We start from the raw sequence: 17,787 nt of genomic DNA, 5'->3' as shown, positions 1-17,787 counted from the left end.
CTGACGAAAAAGATGGTATGATGGCAGTTGGAAAGATTCACTGGCAGGTGAGGTTGAAGATGGGCATGGCTGGTAATTATACCTGCATCATCTTCGATCGATACATTCCACTCGATTAGCTGATCTCGTATGGATCTGCAGGCTGATTACTACATGTTGCATGTCGTCTAATCAGTTGCATGACTGTGGGGTTCAGCCTGCCAACCATGTATGCGTAACCTAGCAGCACGCTGAGTGATCGTTACGGACAAAGTTAAAGCTTAGTATCGATCAACCATCGCTTCGAGTATCTATTTTCTTCTTCCAAATCCACGAAATATAGATCTATTTTTCAACGATTCACTCAATGGCCGTCAATCAGCTCTACCAGTATTCCACCGCTTCTGCCCTGATGGCAGGCGTCGCATCGCACGGCATTCCATTATCTAAACTTCTGTCACATGGCAGTCACGGTCTGGGGACCATGACGTTGATCAACGGAGAGGTAGTCATGCTAGACGGCACAGCATACCACTTGCAGCCCTCCGGATCGATCCGGATTGTGGATAGGCATGAGCAACTGCCCTTTGCCATGGTGACGCCGTTCAGCAATATCCCTTCCAGTGACAAAAAATCCAGCACATTCCCAGAGGGTCTGCGCAGCAAAAGCGCCATCTTTGACTGCCTGCTGAAGCTGTATCCCGGCGCCGCGAATCGCTTCGTGTTCTTTCTCATGTCGAACGCTTATTTCGATAGCATCACCGTCCGCGTCGTGCGCGGCCAGAAGTACCCTCGACAACCGTTATCGGAGCTGGGGGACGCACAGAAAGTGGACTGCTATCGCGATGTCCGGGGCAGCATCATCGGGTTCTGGTCGCCGACGTTCATGGACGGTGTCTCCGTGAGTGGGCTGCACATGCACTTTCTGTCTGAGGACAGAACATATGGAGGACATGTGTTGGAGCTGCAGACTCGGGAGGAGGTGTCCTTAACGGCCGCTGTTCTGAATTCTTTTCACATCGAGCTCCCTGACAATAAGGAGTTTGAGACGGCGCAGCTTGGGGGTGGTGGTGAAGCGCTGCACAAGGTGGAGAGTTGATATGTTGTCATAGGGCTGCAACAGCAAATTGATATATACCAGGAGGGACCCTAAAAGAAGATACATTACATTATCACAAACAGGAAAAGCCGTCTGAGAAATCTCCCTACTTGGACCAATCTCACATGTCTCTACCCAAACTACCATAGAGTAGAGCCAGCAAAAGCATCTAATGCTTCGAAAGAACCGATAATAATGACCGCTTGACAAAGTCTCAGGACGGGATTGTTTCATCAAGGTTTGCCTGTACGCCAGTGTTTCAGGTTCTTACTCTACTAGAATATAATACTAGATATATATGTTTCATATTCGTCAATGCCTGCTCAAGGTGGGGGAGATGAGACTACCGAGGTTCGCATCATGTGCAATTTGCATACAGAAGGTCTTCTTCGAAGTATACCGAGGCTTATTATTTAGTATTAATCTTAAAGGTCCAGATATAAAATTAATATCTGCTGCAGCGTGACGAGCCAGAAGCAAGCGCGTCCAAGCCATCTCTTAAGTGTAGGTTCATTAAATGCCCTTCGTTGCTTGAATTCGTGTCTACCTATACCAAGATTCCACCGCTCTATAGCATAACCCATTCCACCATGAAGACGACCTTTGTAACGCAGATCCTCTGGCTAGCAGCAGTCATGCTACCACCCTCCCTTTGCAGCGTTATCCAAGGCATCTCTGCCCCCCTTCTGTCCCGCCTGACCCAAATGGCCACCATCTGCATGTCCACCTACCTGGGGGACCTCTGCGTCCTGCCAGACGGCATGTCCAAGGTCAGCGACATCACCAACTCTACCACAGACATTCACGGCTGGATCCTCCGCGACGATGGTGCGCGCGAGATCCTCGCCGTCTTCCGTGGCACAGAGAGTGTGCAGAATTACGAGACGGACACGAATTACACCCTCGCCCCATTTGATACATTTCCTGAATGTGTTGGCTGCGAGGTCCATGGGGGATATTACCTTGCGTGGGTGTCGATTGTCGACCAGGTGACGTCGCTTCTGCAGGAGCAGGCGGCGCAGTATCCGGATCATGGAGTCGTGTTTACCGGACATAGGTATCTCCCCCACAGGACTGTCGAGTGTACGTACTGTACGTACAGCTGAGAGAAACCAGTCTAGGAGGCTCCCTGGCAGCCCTAGCAGCAGCCCAATTCTCGACCCTTTTCGCCAACATCACCGTGTACACAATGGGCGAGCCACGCACTGGCAACCCCGCATTCGCATCCTTCATCGACAGTCGCTACAACACCTCCTCGCCCGAGACGACGCGGTTCTACCGGTGCACGCACGCAAACGACGGCATCCCCAATGCGCCGCCGCTGTCTGATGGCTACGTCCACCATGGGCTGGAGTACTGGAATCTAGACCCCACGAGTCCCGAGAACACGTATGTCTGCACTGGGGAGTCGTTGCAGTGTTGTGAAGCGCAGAATGGATCGGGGATTAATGCGGCTCATCTGACGTATTTTGGGCGTACGGTTATTGTGGGGTCGCAATGTACCTGAATAAATATGTAATGTTGATATAATTGATGTGTATATATGGACTGAGATGGAAGGGAAAGATCAGGCTGGAGGGGAGGGATTTTCATCAGATCTGGCTGCATAATTGCTTCTGTCTTTGCCTTTATATTTATAACATAATTTCTTTCTTCTTTTCTCTCTCTTTTTTTCTTGGAAAAAAAAAGCTGGGTTTTTGTGCCATGGTCAAAACACAAGCTCCATGAACTTCGTATATTTATGGTAAGCTAGCTTACCCCGCGGGGTTCTTCCGCTTCAACCCCGCATTTACAACTTACTAGTTCCGCAAGACTTAGCGATGGGCAGTACTCCGTATACTTGGCCCTATGGACCTCCACTTCCTAAGCAGTGATATTTCCATGTCTTGCGCTTACGTAAATGGGGGGTCTTGAATGATGATTGTTGATGTTACCATCTGTGTTACCTATGGGACAGTGACGTTTCTTGGTATGTGTTGCACTTATCTAAGTTCAATTCGAAAGGGCAATAGACTAAGATATGATAGTCAGCTCCCGCCATTAATAGTAATTAAATGCGCCTGTCCATGGCCAGCAGACATGGACATTCGCGAACTCACCATCTCGCGTTTCCACGACGCCCTCCGCGCCGGCCAGACAACATGCCACGCCGTCACAGCCGCCTATCTGCGACGGATATTGACGTACGACCCCATCCTCAAGGCCATCATCCGCGTCAACAAGGACGCCTTAGAGACAGCTCGACAGAAAGACGTCGAGACGGCCGCGCTCCTCGCCCGCAATGAGAAGAAATTCCCCCTCCTGCATGGCGTCCCCGTCATCCTGAAAGACACCTACGGTACTAAGGACATACCCACGACGGCTGGATGTCGAGCCCTCCAGACCCTCCAGACGAAAGACGACGCGTTCGTCGTGCAGAAACTCCGCGCCGCGGGCGCCATCATCCTCGCTAAGGCCAACCCGCACGAGCTGTCGATGCAGGGGATCACCGTCTCGTCGCTGGGCGGGCAGACGCGCAATCCATACGATCTCGGTCGCACACCGGGCGGTTCGTCCGGGGGCACGGCGGCCGCGCTGGCTGCGAATCTGGGGCTGGGCGGCTGCGGCGGGGATACGATGAACTCGCTGCGCTCGCCTGCGTCTGCCTGCTCGATCGTGGGATTCCGGCCCACTGCCGGCCAGGTGTCGAGGAGTGGGACGGTGCCGGTGGCGCCGACGCAGGATGCCGTGGGCCCGATGGCCAGAACGGTACAGGATGTCCGCATCCTGTTCGAGGCGATGAGGGGAGAGGATCCAGCGGATCCGATCACGTTGTCTCCTGAGAGGGATGCCACTGTCACGACGACACAGTCGCAGACGCAGGGACGCAGATATCGAGTCGGCGTGCTTGACACGTACTTTGGACAGGAAACTAGTGTTGAACATCAACAAAATGACACAGCGAAAGAAATCTCCACCGTCAACAAGACCGTCCTGAACGCCCTGGAAAAAGGCCATCAGCATGGCCTCGTCGAATTGGTCCACGTCTCCCTCCCAGAAGACTGCGACGTGGTGGCGCTCCTCGCCTCGACAGACGTCCAACCCTACGAATTCCGCGAAGCGATCAACTCGTTCCTGCAGTCTGACTTCATCCAACACACCCCGCACAGGACACTCGAGTCTATCTCGCAGCAAGAAGGGGATAACATCCTCCGCGAGGCCCTCCCGCCATCCTTCTTCGAGACGCTGCAGTCAGACGTCTTCAACACGTCCAGCCCAGAGTATCGCACGCGACTGGCGCGCATCGCCAAGCTGAAAGATTCGCTGAGCGATTGTTTCCGTCAGTTCGACCTCGATGCCCTCGCCTACCCGCACCAGAGGATCCTCGTCAAGAAAGTGGGCCCGATGAACAACCAGCCTGGGAGAAATGGCATTTTGGCGGCGTTGACGGGGCGGCCGGCGATTTGTATTCCTGGTGGGTAGTTATCAACTGGAGCAATTTCAATCTCAATCATTCTACGTTATATCTATGCTAGCTGGGTATCATCAGACTGATTGATTTTTGAAACAGCTGGATACAGTCCCCCCTCCCCAGACTCACTCCTTGGTGTCCCCATCGGGTTGGAATTCCTCGGCCAGCCGTGGAAAGATGATGAACTGCTCGATCTGGCGGAGCGGTTTGAGGCGGTGCTGCAGGCGAGGAAGGATCCGGAGGAGATCCTGCGATCTGCAGCAGCAGCAGAAGCGGCAGGAGGAGGTCCTACGGAGGGATCTTGATCTGACGAGTTAGCAAGAAAGCAGCAAGACAGAAAGAAAGACGCTAGAAGTGAAGAATTAATGGATGATTAAATAGACGACCGAAGGGAAGGGGGAAAAAAAAAGAAAGGAAGAAAGAGAAAAGAGAAAAAGAGGTTTTCGCATTTACCTACCTATCGATAGGAACTTCTAGAACTATTGGGACTCAAGTCGAAGAGAGAGGGGGAAAGGGAAAAGATGTCTCTCCCAAGAATATGATTATGATTATAAACATCATGCCTTCTCTGCCTGCCTGCCTCTCTATCTATCTGTCGATTTATCTAGGTACTGTACTATACATACACATAACCACCAACACACATACATGCATTACGTACATGACTCGCAAAACTGCTGCATATCAACTCGGTAATATAAATGATAACGATAATATATCCTGCAGTCGTTATAGTTGAACCAGGTTCGTCCACGCATAGGCAGGCAGTAATGTGCTAAGGGACATGGCATCTGTTCATCCCGATGCAGCACTGTGTAGAAGTCATCTGGTAGACTTTCTTTGCTTTTCTTTTCGATTTTGTTTTTCTTTTTATTTCTTACATCCCCCGATTAAACTCAACCATCCCATCCTCACCACCTTTATCCCAAAACTCTTCCTCTAAACTGCGCGCGCTGATGGCTTGCCGCTGAGGGAACGCCCCCAGCGCCAGCGGCAACGCGAAGATGGACGTTGTCAGGATCAGGCCCAGGTTGATGGGCAGCACCAGTCGGGGCCGCGCCTGCAGCCACGGCATCTTCTCCAGCCGTACTAGGATCAACGGCGGCAGGACCATGATCGGCGTCGCGTTCAGCACCCGGCTGATGGCCGTTTCGCCCACGGCGATGGTGGCCGCCTTCTTGCTCTTGCCCAGGCTCTGCACCGGCTCACCTGTCGCTTCGCGCTTCTTCTTCCCTTCCTCTGACAGCACAGGGTAGACGTCGATGCCGCGACGCATCTCTTCGCCGCGCATCAGGAGCACATTGAGCGCCGTCGCGCTTGAAACAGCTGCGAAGGGCACCAGGCGACCGAGGATGAGTCGGGTGTTGGGCGAAAGATTCTTCAGGCGGGGCACGAGCGCATTGAGCCCGAGCGCGACGGAGCACGAGGCCGACACTGCCATGAGATACGACTTGACCATCATGGAGGTGGTGAGCGTGGTCGATTTATTGGCGTTGGCGCTGTTGATGGCGACATTGAGGGACTGGTTGGCGATTTGCCAGAGGAGGGTGCCGGTGGTCTACACCAGCGGTCCAGTCAGAAGGCGTCAACTAGAATTATACCATTTTTATAAACTTGCATACCTTCAACCCAGGCGTCAGCATACCAGCCGTCACGACTAAGTTGGACAGGACAAAGCAGGACATTCGAAACGGGAGAAAGACTGGTTCGCCGGTATCTAGGACATTGTCCGTCAACACGCAAGGCCAATTGAAGATATGGCGATCCGCTCCTACCAGGATGTAACGTCGAGTCGACCACTTTCTTCGCATACCAAAGCTCAGGCGTCATCTCCTTGATCTCGCCCTGCTTATAGGCGGTAACCAGGCGCTTCGCATTTTCCAAGCCGGCGGATGAGACGAACAGCATTCTATTGAAGAAATTAGTCAGTCGAATGATAAATAAATTACTAGAATGGTTCTGTATTCTCACCTCGGATCAGATATGCTAGCAGACTCCCGGACTCGCCCCCAGTAGGTGTTCAGGTCGTACTGGGAACGGGGAAGCTCCCGACTACCGGGAAGGGAGGACGACATGTTGCGACGGAGCCCAGTAAGAAAGACCAGGACGAATTAATACAGATAAAAGAACGAACGGAAACGAGGGTCAACGTAGACTCGTCCAGGAAAGAAAGACAGAAGGAATGATTATTATTGAATTGGGGTCGGTCCGACCTGGTTAATTAATTTGAGTCACAAAATGAAAGAACGGTTAATATCGGAGGCGGTGAGGGAGATAACAGAACGTGTTAATCTCTATCCAATAGTAGTCGATTTTCCCGGCGGCATGGAGTCGGCCTAGACCTAGACTCAGACCGGACCTAGGGCTTAGGGCATGGGGTTAGGGTCGCTACCAGCACCTGCTTACAAGCTTTGAGGCACTGAGATCATGCCCTTCATCATCAAAATCCATCATGTTCATCAAACTGAGTTACTCGTATTGTCTGGATTAACTCGGCGTACTTGACGTCTCTTAGTCGAGCTTGCAGTTCTACCGCTGAGTTCATTTACCCTCCGAGGTCATAATATGCCTCCTAGATATAAAGCAACTAACGACGTTGCTGATGGTGATGAGGACAACAGCAGGAACAGCAACGAAAAGATTCCAGCAATGAATATCTGCTCCAAGAAGTTTTGAAAATGGCCATGAACAAGGACAAGACAGAGCTCATGATTCTCGACTTGATGGAGGCGTATTCCTTCAGCTACCCCTGCTCAAAGTGCTATCGATGCATAAGTGGATCAGCGCGGTGTCATGTCAACTAAATTGTTGCGATAATAGGGAATAATCTCGATGTCAGCTTTTCCAAAGTCAAATACAAGGATATTGCTCCAAGGGTTGGCTTGGACCCCCTTCGACCAATAGATCAGATTCCCTCTTTTGAAATGTCTTGCGCTCGACTGCCAAACGGTGTCTTTCGCGAGATCATCGAGGACCTCGAGGCATTCGCGGTGCAATATGGGAACATGGAAGGGCGTGAAAATGGGAAAGCGCGAGCACGTTATCTCTCAGGTGTATGCAGTCATAGATAGCACCGTTGAAAGCTTCACTATTGCATGGGAAATTCGCTTCTAACGGTCTTCACAGTTTTTCAACCGAATTGTGGCACTGTTTTCCGGTCTTATCTCCACACGCCGGAAACACTCCTGGAGGGCGCAAATACCAAGAAAGGCCGAATGGAATATTAGTTCAAAACTTACGGTGGAGTGATAGTCGTCTTCATTGAAGTCAAAAAAAAACAATATACGGGAGTTGCGTCAGAACGACTCGATTTCATCGCACAGGTTGTCGCAGAATGTGAGGGTATGGTCCAAATAGGCTCCATCTGGTTTGCATATGGATTAACAATATATGTACAGCCTGCTCCTGGATGAATTCTCAACACAGATACCACCCATACTAGGGATCCTGTGCGACGGCAGCCACTTCTTTTTCTTCCAATTCGCCAGTCGACGACGCCGCGAAAATAATATTCTCCCTAGGAAAATTCCCAGATGGGTCCCGGAGAATAAGCATTAGAACCCCCCGAACCGAGTCTGGACGCTAACTTCGACTGTCGAACAAAAGTTCGGCAAATTTGCCGTGCATGCGATGCTCTCTACTATGTCTTTCTGAAAGCGTACCAATCCGGTCTCGAGGCGCACTGGAACCGTAGCGTGGAAAGGGGAGAGTCAACTCCAAGATGGTAAAGATCCATAACCATGGCAGGAAAAGCCATCAAAGAAGCCACTTCTGCCTGGAATCAATATCACGAGGGTGCGCTGGCTGAATCGAAGATATCTGCAGAGAAGGCTGTCCAATTTCTGACTGAGAGCTATGTACTGTTCGCACATACATCCTAAGTCACGCTGTATTGCACTCTCTAGTGGCAGCATACATATGCTGACGAAATGGTTTTCTTTCTGTCTACAGCATTCAAGAAGCACCTTCCCCAAAGCAGGAGGAAGCTTTCCCTGGTTTCACAGAAGACATGATAGATGAATGATTTTTTTTTTTCATTTTTAAATAACACTATAATACTATTCTTCATGGGATGTGAGGACTAGACGCTTTTGCTGAACTCGCTTTTTTATGCCATCTTGACGTGATGATAAGGGTCATTAAACACATATGAATTGTTTCTCTTTTTTCTTTTTCTTTTTCCACAAGGGGAGAGAGACGAGAGCCACTCTATATAAGTATAGCCTGGGTGTAAGTAAGTACAGCCAGCTAAGGCCCAGGGCCTTTTTTCCTATCCAACCAGTTGAACTATATAGCACCCTTAGGATGAAAATTGCTAGGCTAGCCCTTCTCTTTAGGAATCACACCCTTGAGAGTTTGAGAGTAATACTACCCACACTCCTACCCTCTTATCGCTATTCTAATTGATCAGGCCTATATTGATTGATCTATTCTCCCTGTTTTTTTTTTCCCCTTCTACCCCACCCCTAACTATCCTATATCCTCTACATACAAGGCCTCAAACACATGCGAAACAAGAGGATATTATCTTACGTCTAATAGCTATCTTTCCCTAGTAAGTAAGAGGAATCAGATCAAGAACCTATATTGGTAAATGGTAGTTTTTGAAGCAGCTCATCATGATCATGATCAATGACTTTATCGTTATTATGTTATTAGGATAGGTAGAGATCAGATAGCTAGGTAAAATTAGGTAGTGAAAGAATCAATCAAGGATATCCGTTATTAATGCTTATTTATTTATTTATTACTTGCCTCATATCATAACATTAAGGCATCATCAGGGAAGCGATATCATAATTCGAATCAGAAGGAAGAGGGGGGATTGCTTCGATTTGTTGGAACTAGCAACCAATCGAGGGAGGAAAGGTCGATCTCGATCGTAAAGGAGCTTTTTTTTTTATCTTGGCTTCATCCCTAACATACTAATTATTGGACTTCTAGATTCCCCAGCACCGCGTTGAGATGCGAGCCCATCGCTGGGGGAGGGAGATTGAATTAATCTCGTGGCAAAGGCGAGGGTAACAAAAATGTAATACAATACACATCTATCGGTACAAGTCAGTCGAAACTTCTTGAATTTTCATCAGACAAATCCCCTCGGAATATATATATATATATCATATGTATGACATTGAGTCAGATAGCACATCGGACTCACGACTTTTCTTTCAATCTAGTGACGCCCATAACCAAAATTAAATGATACATCATAGAATAGATACACATAGCATAATCTAGATAGGTAGTTATGTAGAAGGTTCCTCTTCGGGGGGTAAGAAAATTAAAGAAAGAGAAATCGTCATCGGATAGGTAGATCCCCTTACATTTGCGGAACCTCTTTTTTTTTTTGTATAAAAACACAGAACTAGTCAAAAGAGTTCAAGTCATGTCGACGACGGCGAATACCATGATGATCATAACATAGCCCAAACAAAACAATAAACGCCAAGGGGAACAAAGCAAACCGATAAATGTGAATCCAAAAGATAAGTCAAGTCCACAATAAGATGAGAATGTTAACAAGATGGCAGTAGAAAGAAGAATCCAATCCGTACAAGTTCTCTGATCCCGGGCCCCCGTTTCGTTCGAATCAAATCAAATCAAATCAAAAACCCGGCTGATCCTCTTTTTGTTTGCTCTGGTGACGAGCTTCATACCCTATTATATCCCATCCCATCCTATTCATCGACGCGAGTCGGACGCTTCGACACTCCCAGAACAACAGTCCCATCCGCCCTGCCTTTCTCCCTCATTGATGAAATCCCACTTGAGCTCATAAACACCCCATGAACGTCAATGTACTGTACCATCTGCTAACGATTTCCCTCTAAGCTGTCACACTAAGCAGTCACAATGTCTTGAAATCCTCTCTATCCTCGCAATAACCCGAAGAGCATAGACGGCCCTCGGCTCCACGTCACCAGCATTGCTTGATTGATGGCAAACATAAACCGGTATGACGTAGAAGGACATGAGCAGCGACACGGCATCAGGTGGACTGGCCTGAGGCGCGTTGAGCGTTGCGCAGCTGCTGACCAATCCGCGCAGCCTCGGTCCCATCGTCAATGATGGTCTCCTTAAACCAAGGGTGCTTGAGGGCCTCCTTGGCAGTGATACGATTCTTCGGATCATAGACAAAAATCTTCTGAAGCAGGTCCAGGAACTGTCGGTTGAAACTGTTGTTTGTCGGAATGAATTCCTGCATCCAGTCAGTACAATACTCACTCGCGATCAACAGGGAATCAGCGCTTACATGAAGCTGTTTCATCGCCTTCACGTATTTGCGAGACGCTCGTGTTGTCTCTTCGTTCGGATAGTCAAGTTTGTTTCGGTTGAAGTATCTGCCATGGTCAGCACTCATCCAAATTGAGTCTGAATGTTGATCAAAACATACTTGGCCGCCGCGTTTTGATTGCCGTTTTTGCCCTGCATCACCTGCTTGACAAGCTTCGCATCAATCTTGCTTCCACATACACTCTCCATCATCGCCAGATGTTCGAGGTTGTCATGTGTCTGGAACAGGGCGTCTCCCGTGAAAAATTCCACCAGGATGCAGCCAATACTCCAGATGTCACAAGGGAAACTCCAACCCAAATTCAGGATGATCTCAGGAGCCCGGTAGTGACGCGTTGAGACGACTGAGGAATGATACTCGTCGTCAAAGGTGGCGGAACCGAAATCGATCAGCCGAATCTCGCTGTCCAGCAGAACACGACGCTGACGGGCATTCCGGCAGGTTGTGTGGGAAGATGAAGGGATGGTGCGGTTGTAGGTGAAAGTCTGGTAAGCATTGTTCACCAGCAGGATGTTCTCAGGCTTCAAATCGGTGTGGATGAGGTTGAGATCGTGTAGGACTGTTGCAGTCAATAATCTTGTTTTGCGGAAGAGCGGCAGTAAAGGAGAAATATGTAAACATACAAGCTACACTGGTAAAGAGCTGTCGAGCGAAGCTCTGAATCTGACTGCTTGGGAACGGCACAAAACCATTGGCCTTGAGAAAGTCAAAGACGCTCTGACCCAGCAGATCCGTGACGATGCAGATGTGATTCCGGAAATCAAAGCAGTCTCGTAAGTGGATACACTTGTTCCGGTTCGTCCGATCGTTGGAGGCCAAGGTCGACAGCACTCGTAGTTCGATCTTGGAAGCGTCTCGATATTTCTGAACAGAGCGGATGATCTTGACCGCACAGCGGGTCTTGCGTTGTCTGTCATACGCTTCCACTACCTTGCCAAACGTGCCTTGGCCAAGCAACCTGATGATCATGTCTATGACGAGTCAGCCAAGAACCAATGAGGCGATCTTCCTAACGAAAGAGGGGACATACATCGGTCAGTCAAGTCCGTATCGGGAGTCACAATGTAGTGACCATCCTCATCGTCGACCTTTTGGTTTTTCGAGGCCGAATTCTGTCATCAAAACATCAGTATCGATCAACTTGCCTAGGTCGAAATGAGGAGGCTCTTACGTCACGGATGACTGGGACCGGCACATCCTTTGCCTTGATCGGGGGTTGGGGAGGAGGAATGTAGTTCAAAAACGCATCTCCGGCCGTCTCCAGTTCCCGACGTTTCTGCTCATCCCGAGCTGACTTGCGGGTAGTGACGCGCTTCCGCTTCTGGCCAACATTGGCATCTTCGTAGTAAGCCCCATTGCTCGTGCCGGTGCTGGATCCCAGCGACGTGGGAGCGGTGGTGTGTAAGGACGTGGTTCGGTCGGTCGAGAGAGATTCTCCGGACGAATTGTCACCGTAATGCTGAGGGTTCATCGAGTACGAGGGACGGTCATAATAGCCGACATCGTACGCTGTCTCCACCCCGGTCCTCCTCTTTTTTCCAGCCGGCTGGTCGAACGTTCCGTTGTTCGTGCCCGTCGCTGTCGCCGTGGAAGAGGGCGCCTGGCTGTGAGACGCGGTTTGTGGCTGGTCGGGCGGAGGGGTGTCGTCAATGACGATCACCTCCTTGGGCAAGCCATTTTTATAGAACTCCCCCCAATCGGGCTTCCTGCGACGGCCGGTCGAGCCAGACGACATCGAGCCGCTGCTGGAGGTCGGATTATAGGGAGGCAGGTTGGAGGTCGACGAGGAGGGGGCGGGATTGGTGGCAGACGAAACAGGAAGGGATTGTGTGGACACGGAGGTAGGCGTGTTGGCGGAGTAGGCGTAATTGTTGGTTATGCGAGGAGCAGAGCCTGCGGACGAGGTCGGCGGGTAAGCACCGTTGGTCTGGTAGGAAACCTGATGATGAGAATATCCATAATGCGATGGATGGCTTGCGGTGGCCGTCGAAGGGGTCGACATGATGGAATGAACACGATAGTCCGCCCGTGGGTGGCACGGGTGGCCCGATGAGGAGCAAGCCTCGCAGTCAAGGCCAGCAGACAGGGAGTCCCCAGGAGCGAGCTGGAGACAGCAATCTTCTCTCTCCTTCTGGATGGCCCTTTACGCGAGGCGCATCCGGATGATTTCTCGATGGATTCGACGATGAAGGCAGGAAAACGGGGGGATTCGAGAGACGGGAGGGAATACTGTGTGGAAGGGTCGGGATGACGACTCGCAAAGCGGTCAGGTCGGTCGGAGCAATCGCGGCTCAGCCAGACAGGCGGGTGTAATTTGCTTGGCTGGGAGGTGGTTATGGTGTAAGAACGACGGTGCTAGAGAACAGACAAAAAAAAAAAGCTTTAATAATGAGCCATCTGGTGGTGGATTGACAAAGCGGACAGACTCGAGATGGAGAAGGATGCTGAGTCTGAAGTCTGTCTGAGGCAAGCACGGCGTCCGGAACAACGATCAATGTTAGCCGGTAGTCGAGACTTTGGGGGACTGTGAGGCGGATGCCATGGAGACTGGATTATTGGATGGTACAAAACTGCAAATGAGACTGCGCCGCCCGTGCAGCCTGCTCAGATCTTCCACTTGTTGCTATTCTCGCGAGAGAATTCTTCTTTCAGCTGGTTCGCGCTCCATTTGCAGTCAGGCTGGCATTGCGCTGATGCCATCACTCTCTTACTCTTCCAGTCTTTCTTCTATTGGCCTCCACGGCTAGATATCCTGTCCCGGATTCATTTATCACCCCCATCACTAGTCAGCGATTAACCTCTGCTAAGCGTAATGCGCTTGTCCCTTTTTCCATCTTTTCAGTATATCTGGTAGCCCAGTTACAAGTTTACCCTTAGACGATTCCTTTGACAACGACAGGACTGATAACATGGATACAATATGAGAAATACTCTACTGTTTTTGAAGCCATTGAAAAGTCAAAGCCTTGCCCGAGTGGCGCGGCACCCATTCTAAGCCCACTCCCGTGTCGATGTCATAAGAATCCGACAGTCGCTAATAATATTATGACCTGGGGCCGATCGCGCCCGGTGCACCCCTCTCGAGAGCAGAAATAGGGAGGAATAAGAATAATTAACCGACGTCACACCTTTCTTAGCCGTCTTATATATCGAGTGAGATTCCCCTCCAGTCAGCCTATTCCAGGCTTCCAATACAGACAGATATTTTTCTTATGAGGGTCAAGAATGTTTGAAACAGAAATAATGGGCCGTGTGTGTCGTGGAGCACGATTATAGGAGGGGAGCAGTGCTCCTCAGTATAGGTATACAGTTTGGAAAGAAGAGCGGGTACGCAGGGACAAACAATGAAACACTGTGAAAGGATAGGGGGAAAGATAAATAAAAGAAGAGGTTGGAAGAATAAAGAAGAGGGTCAAGAAAAAAAAAAGATAAATACTCCGTATCGAAAGGAGAAGGACCCCCACGCAGTCTTCCTACTAGAATCCACACCCATGAAAAGGAGTCATCTACAACACCAATATAGCCGTGAATGACACTAATAACTACTGCTCTCCTGAGGCTTACAGTGACAAATGCTCTGACTGATCACCTAGACATAACTGCATATCTCAGTAGGACATTGCTGGTCTGGTGTATCATTATTACCCCACAATCGCATCAATGTGATAGCGGTAACGACTGGCAGAATCCTCCTAAAAGGAATCTAGGGATGAGGGTCAAGCCCCTCAGACCAGACCAGCTCGACTTTCTCCTGTTTCCAAAGGTCAAACACCTCCAGGACTCCAATCGAGAGTGGCTTTCTTTTACTCAGAAATCCTCTTCGCAGGCCTATATGGTCTATCTTATGGAAATTTATCTCGCGTGCTTCAATGGATTCGGCAGACAGAATACCTAACGAAAAGCCACAGACTGCATCTAAGACTCAGCTGAGCAGGGTTCGATCACTCCAGCATATCTCACTAATATCCATCTACAGTATATATAGACAGACACCCGCGGTAAACGAAGCAGACGAACAAGCCTATCTATCCAGCCTTCAGAGTACCTACCCCAGCTCCATCACATATCGAAATGTCGAATTGCAGAAGCACGGCCGGGCGAAGTTATATACGTTGTCTGGAAGAACTGATTATCTGGTTCAGCAGCAAGGGACTACGATCCTCGAACCGTTGCCATCCGACAAGTGACCGATTCTAAATCCTTTCCTCCCCATCCCCATTGAAGAAGAGCGATCACCGTCGTCGCAATATGGCATACGTCTGGAGAGGAGGCCCGAAATCTACCTATGAGAGAATCGGTGAAACATCCTCGGCGTCCCAGCAACTTGCACAAGAAGGGAAGTGCCATGGTGAGAGAAAAAGATGATATACTAAGCAACTAGAGGTAGTGCTCAGTCAGTGAGATAAACAATCAATCACCTTATTCTATTCAATCGACCTTCCAATTCATCAATTTTTTAAAAAGAAGCTAAGTAATGGTAACAGCCAGAATGATAAGAGAGTCTTCCATACTCTTTCAACAAACAAACAAAGCCATGCCATGCAAGGTACCGGAACCCTTCGTAGTAACTTGGTTTCGCTTAAGCGAGTAAAAGTAATACGTCAGTAATGTAGCTTGGCTTTTGACAGGATCGAGCCTGCCAGACACAAGTCTACATACATAACATCCTTTTTTCTCTTTCTCTCTCTTTCCGGCCGTTGAGACGAAATAAATAAGGTAGGAGACAGCACCAAGAAGCAAGGCAAGGCAAGTAGTAAGTGATGATGATGTACAATTTACGGGCTTCATGAAACGTGATGCACATGATGCAAGGCAAGGCAAAGAATTGACTCGCAGTTGATAACATTAATTAATAGTGGTAATGACACCACTGGAAAAAAGGTAAGTCGCAGGTGTTCTCGAACCTGGACTCTCCCGGTAAGGTGAGGAACGCCATGTAGAACAGAACATCCAGTGTGGTCAAACGCCCGCTATCCATTCAGATCATGAGCATTCCCGCTCAAAGTCATTCGCAACTCGCTTCGAGAAAATGCGAAATTAGCCATCCTCCATTCTGGGGACGAAAACGATGATTTGTCTCGACCTGCACCTATGAATGGTGAGCATCAATGATTGAGACCGCTAGTTGACGCGATCCTCCTTCAAATCCTTCGAGTAAGCCTTTTGAATATGTCTCATGCCTCTTCCATCTTGCTCGAGCATGAACAAAATATCCCGCACTTGTATCCCGGCACCTTTTTCCTTATCCTCTCGCCAATCTCCCAGTCGCTTTGTTGCTGCTGCAGCAGCGCTGGCATCGCCCGGCTTCCCACCCTTGTCTCCTCCAATACTTGATGGAGCATTGATGCGGGAAGAAGAAAAACTACTGCTTGTACTCGTGCCCCTGTTCAACCAAGAATATGTCTTCTTGGTATTACCAAACATTCGACCGGATAACATGTTATTCGTAGCCATTCGTGCTGTTTCGATCGATTGCTGATGTTGCTGTGCCTCGCTTGCCCTGGCATCCATCTGCTTCTTTGCCTCCTTCTTCGTCAAGCCTTTCTTGTCAGGACCAAGGCCCTTGTCACCAATGACGCTTGTCGGAGTGGCCGACCCGGAGCCCGGGACGTCGACAGAGGTCGCCCTACTACCGGTGCTCTCCCCGAGGATGGCATTGGCACTTCGTTTTGCGCGTTTCGCGGCACGAGCTTCCTCGCTTGACAAATCTTTGCTGGCTAGCAGGCGATATTTCTCGGCTATTCTATTAGTGGTGCTGCCCTCGGTAGCAGCGTGGGGACCTAGAAAACTGATTAGTATCCTTCTGCAGAAAAGGGTTTCTAAGACGTACGTTTCAAAGACACAGTCTTCGGGCTTACTGCACTGTCCGGCTCCGGAGCTGCTACATCCTTCCACTCTGCAGGCACAGCACCATGGGAATGTAGACGTCGGCTTTTTGAAAGAGTCGAAGCGTATTCGAGTACCATCCTCAGCCGTTCTTCGCAACACAGTGACATGAGCGTCAAGATGTCCACAAGAGGAGCGCCCTCTTGGTTCAGAATAGTCTGGCCCTTGCGCACAGTAGACGACCCATCCGGACCCGTAACCTCGATAGGTTGAGGACGCCCTGGAACGGGATGGAACAGACCTTCGGTGGGTATACGAACGCCCAGCTCAAAGCCACGCTTCTGTAATTTCTGCTCCAGAACCTTTGTGAGTAGGAACGGCTCTTGGAGATGGTACTGCGCGCGCCTAGCCGCCTGCGTGTTCTCTCGGGTTGGCTCGTTAGGGTCTTTGAAGGGCTGGCTCGACGGATCTGCGACGTAGATTGATTCCTGAGTGCTCGGAGGCCTTGCTTGTGATAAATCGAAGCTGGTGCCCGTCGACGTAGTACCTGGCGTGGAAACCTGCGACGTGAAGGAAGTGTTCAGGACTGGGAGCGGTGGTCGCTGCGGCTGCTGAGCCTGCATAGCAGTAGGCGCATAGCTGTTGGTCAGATATGCTTCTTCTTCCTTCACGTCAATTCCTGACGATACCAGCACATCCGTAAGCTCAGAAGCATCCGTCGGTTTTTCCACCGGTCGTGATGGGGGCCCCATAGAGCCCGGGGGCGCAGGCGCGGGAGCAGGGATCGGCGTTGGTGCTGGACCTGGCGTGGAGGCCATGCCGTTGATATTTGTCCCGTTCATGGCAGGAGCTGGATTCTGTGGGAGCTGCATCGTTCCAAAACTGGGCGAAGCGTAGGGTGACTGAGACTGCGGAAGAGGAGAGAGGCGTTGTCGTTTCGGTGGAGGAGGTCCGGCACCTACATTAGCCGATGAGGTGGCGCCAGGCGACGGCGTAGAGACAGGCGGAGAGAAGGGCTGCGAGGAGTACTGCTGAGGCTGAGTTTGCGCCATGCTGGTACAAGGTGTTGGAAGGTCACGTTGTCGTCGCTCTGATCACTAAGTGTGCCAGACTATCGAGGTGAGGTGCCCGCGC

The 17,787-nt window shown here is 50.0% G+C and overlaps 7 protein-coding genes across 7 annotated transcripts; 4 read left to right on the top strand and 3 right to left on the bottom strand.

The window, feature by feature from the left end:
• Nucleotides 1-346: 346 nt before the first annotated feature.
• Nucleotides 347-1,078, top strand: VTN77DRAFT_3221 (uncharacterized protein; the record flags this gene model as incomplete). The annotated part of the gene is made up of 1 exon (XM_069419147.1): nucleotides 347-1,078. One exon carries the CDS (start codon nucleotides 347-349, stop codon nucleotides 1,076-1,078), a length of 732 nt encoding a protein of 243 aa, XP_069278751.1.
• A 590-nt stretch (nucleotides 1,079-1,668) lies between these two features.
• On the top strand, nucleotides 1,669-2,184 carry VTN77DRAFT_3220 (uncharacterized protein; the record flags this gene model as incomplete). Its single annotated transcript, XM_069419146.1, has 1 exon — nucleotides 1,669-2,184. One exon carries the CDS (start codon nucleotides 1,669-1,671, stop codon nucleotides 2,182-2,184), a length of 516 nt encoding a protein of 171 aa, XP_069278750.1.
• Nucleotides 2,185-3,157: 973 nt separating this feature from the next.
• VTN77DRAFT_3219 (uncharacterized protein) lies at nucleotides 3,158-4,834 on the top strand (the record flags this gene model as incomplete). Its single annotated transcript, XM_069419144.1, has 2 exons — nucleotides 3,158-4,532; nucleotides 4,629-4,834. 2 exons carry the CDS (start codon nucleotides 3,158-3,160, stop codon nucleotides 4,832-4,834), a joined length of 1,581 nt encoding a protein of 526 aa, XP_069278749.1.
• Nucleotides 4,835-5,406: 572 nt separating this feature from the next.
• VTN77DRAFT_3218 (uncharacterized protein) lies at nucleotides 5,407-6,604 on the bottom strand (the record flags this gene model as incomplete). The annotated part of the gene is made up of 4 exons (XM_069419143.1): nucleotides 5,407-6,087; nucleotides 6,152-6,246; nucleotides 6,305-6,438; nucleotides 6,501-6,604. 4 exons carry the CDS (start codon nucleotides 6,602-6,604, stop codon nucleotides 5,407-5,409), a joined length of 1,014 nt encoding a protein of 337 aa, XP_069278748.1.
• Nucleotides 6,605-7,453: 849 nt separating this feature from the next.
• On the top strand, nucleotides 7,454-7,778 carry VTN77DRAFT_3217 (uncharacterized protein; the record flags this gene model as incomplete). The annotated part of the gene is made up of 2 exons (XM_069419142.1): nucleotides 7,454-7,582; nucleotides 7,656-7,778. The coding sequence occupies 2 exons, from the start codon at nucleotides 7,454-7,456 to the stop codon at nucleotides 7,776-7,778; spliced, it is 252 nt and encodes an 83-aa protein (XP_069278747.1).
• Nucleotides 7,779-10,521: 2,743 nt separating this feature from the next.
• On the bottom strand, nucleotides 10,522-12,829 carry VTN77DRAFT_3216 (uncharacterized protein; the record flags this gene model as incomplete). The annotated part of the gene is made up of 6 exons (XM_069419141.1): nucleotides 10,522-10,731; nucleotides 10,786-10,873; nucleotides 10,927-11,386; nucleotides 11,451-11,798; nucleotides 11,858-11,939; nucleotides 11,999-12,829. The coding sequence occupies 6 exons, from the start codon at nucleotides 12,827-12,829 to the stop codon at nucleotides 10,522-10,524; spliced, it is 2,019 nt and encodes a 672-aa protein (XP_069278746.1).
• A 3,119-nt stretch (nucleotides 12,830-15,948) lies between these two features.
• VTN77DRAFT_3215 (uncharacterized protein) lies at nucleotides 15,949-17,705 on the bottom strand (the record flags this gene model as incomplete). Its single annotated transcript, XM_069419140.1, has 2 exons — nucleotides 15,949-16,607; nucleotides 16,658-17,705. The coding sequence occupies 2 exons, from the start codon at nucleotides 17,703-17,705 to the stop codon at nucleotides 15,949-15,951; spliced, it is 1,707 nt and encodes a 568-aa protein (XP_069278745.1).
• Nucleotides 17,706-17,787: the final 82 nt, after the last annotated feature.

This window comes from Rasamsonia byssochlamydoides (genome assembly GCF_041956645.1).
Source record: "Rasamsonia byssochlamydoides strain NRRL 3658 unplaced genomic scaffold VTN77scaffold_22, whole genome shotgun sequence".
NCBI lineage: Eukaryota > Fungi > Ascomycota > Eurotiomycetes > Eurotiales > Trichocomaceae > Rasamsonia > Rasamsonia byssochlamydoides.
Note: the sequence above shows the minus strand (reverse complement) of the source record. Positions and strands in the feature narration are given on the sequence as shown.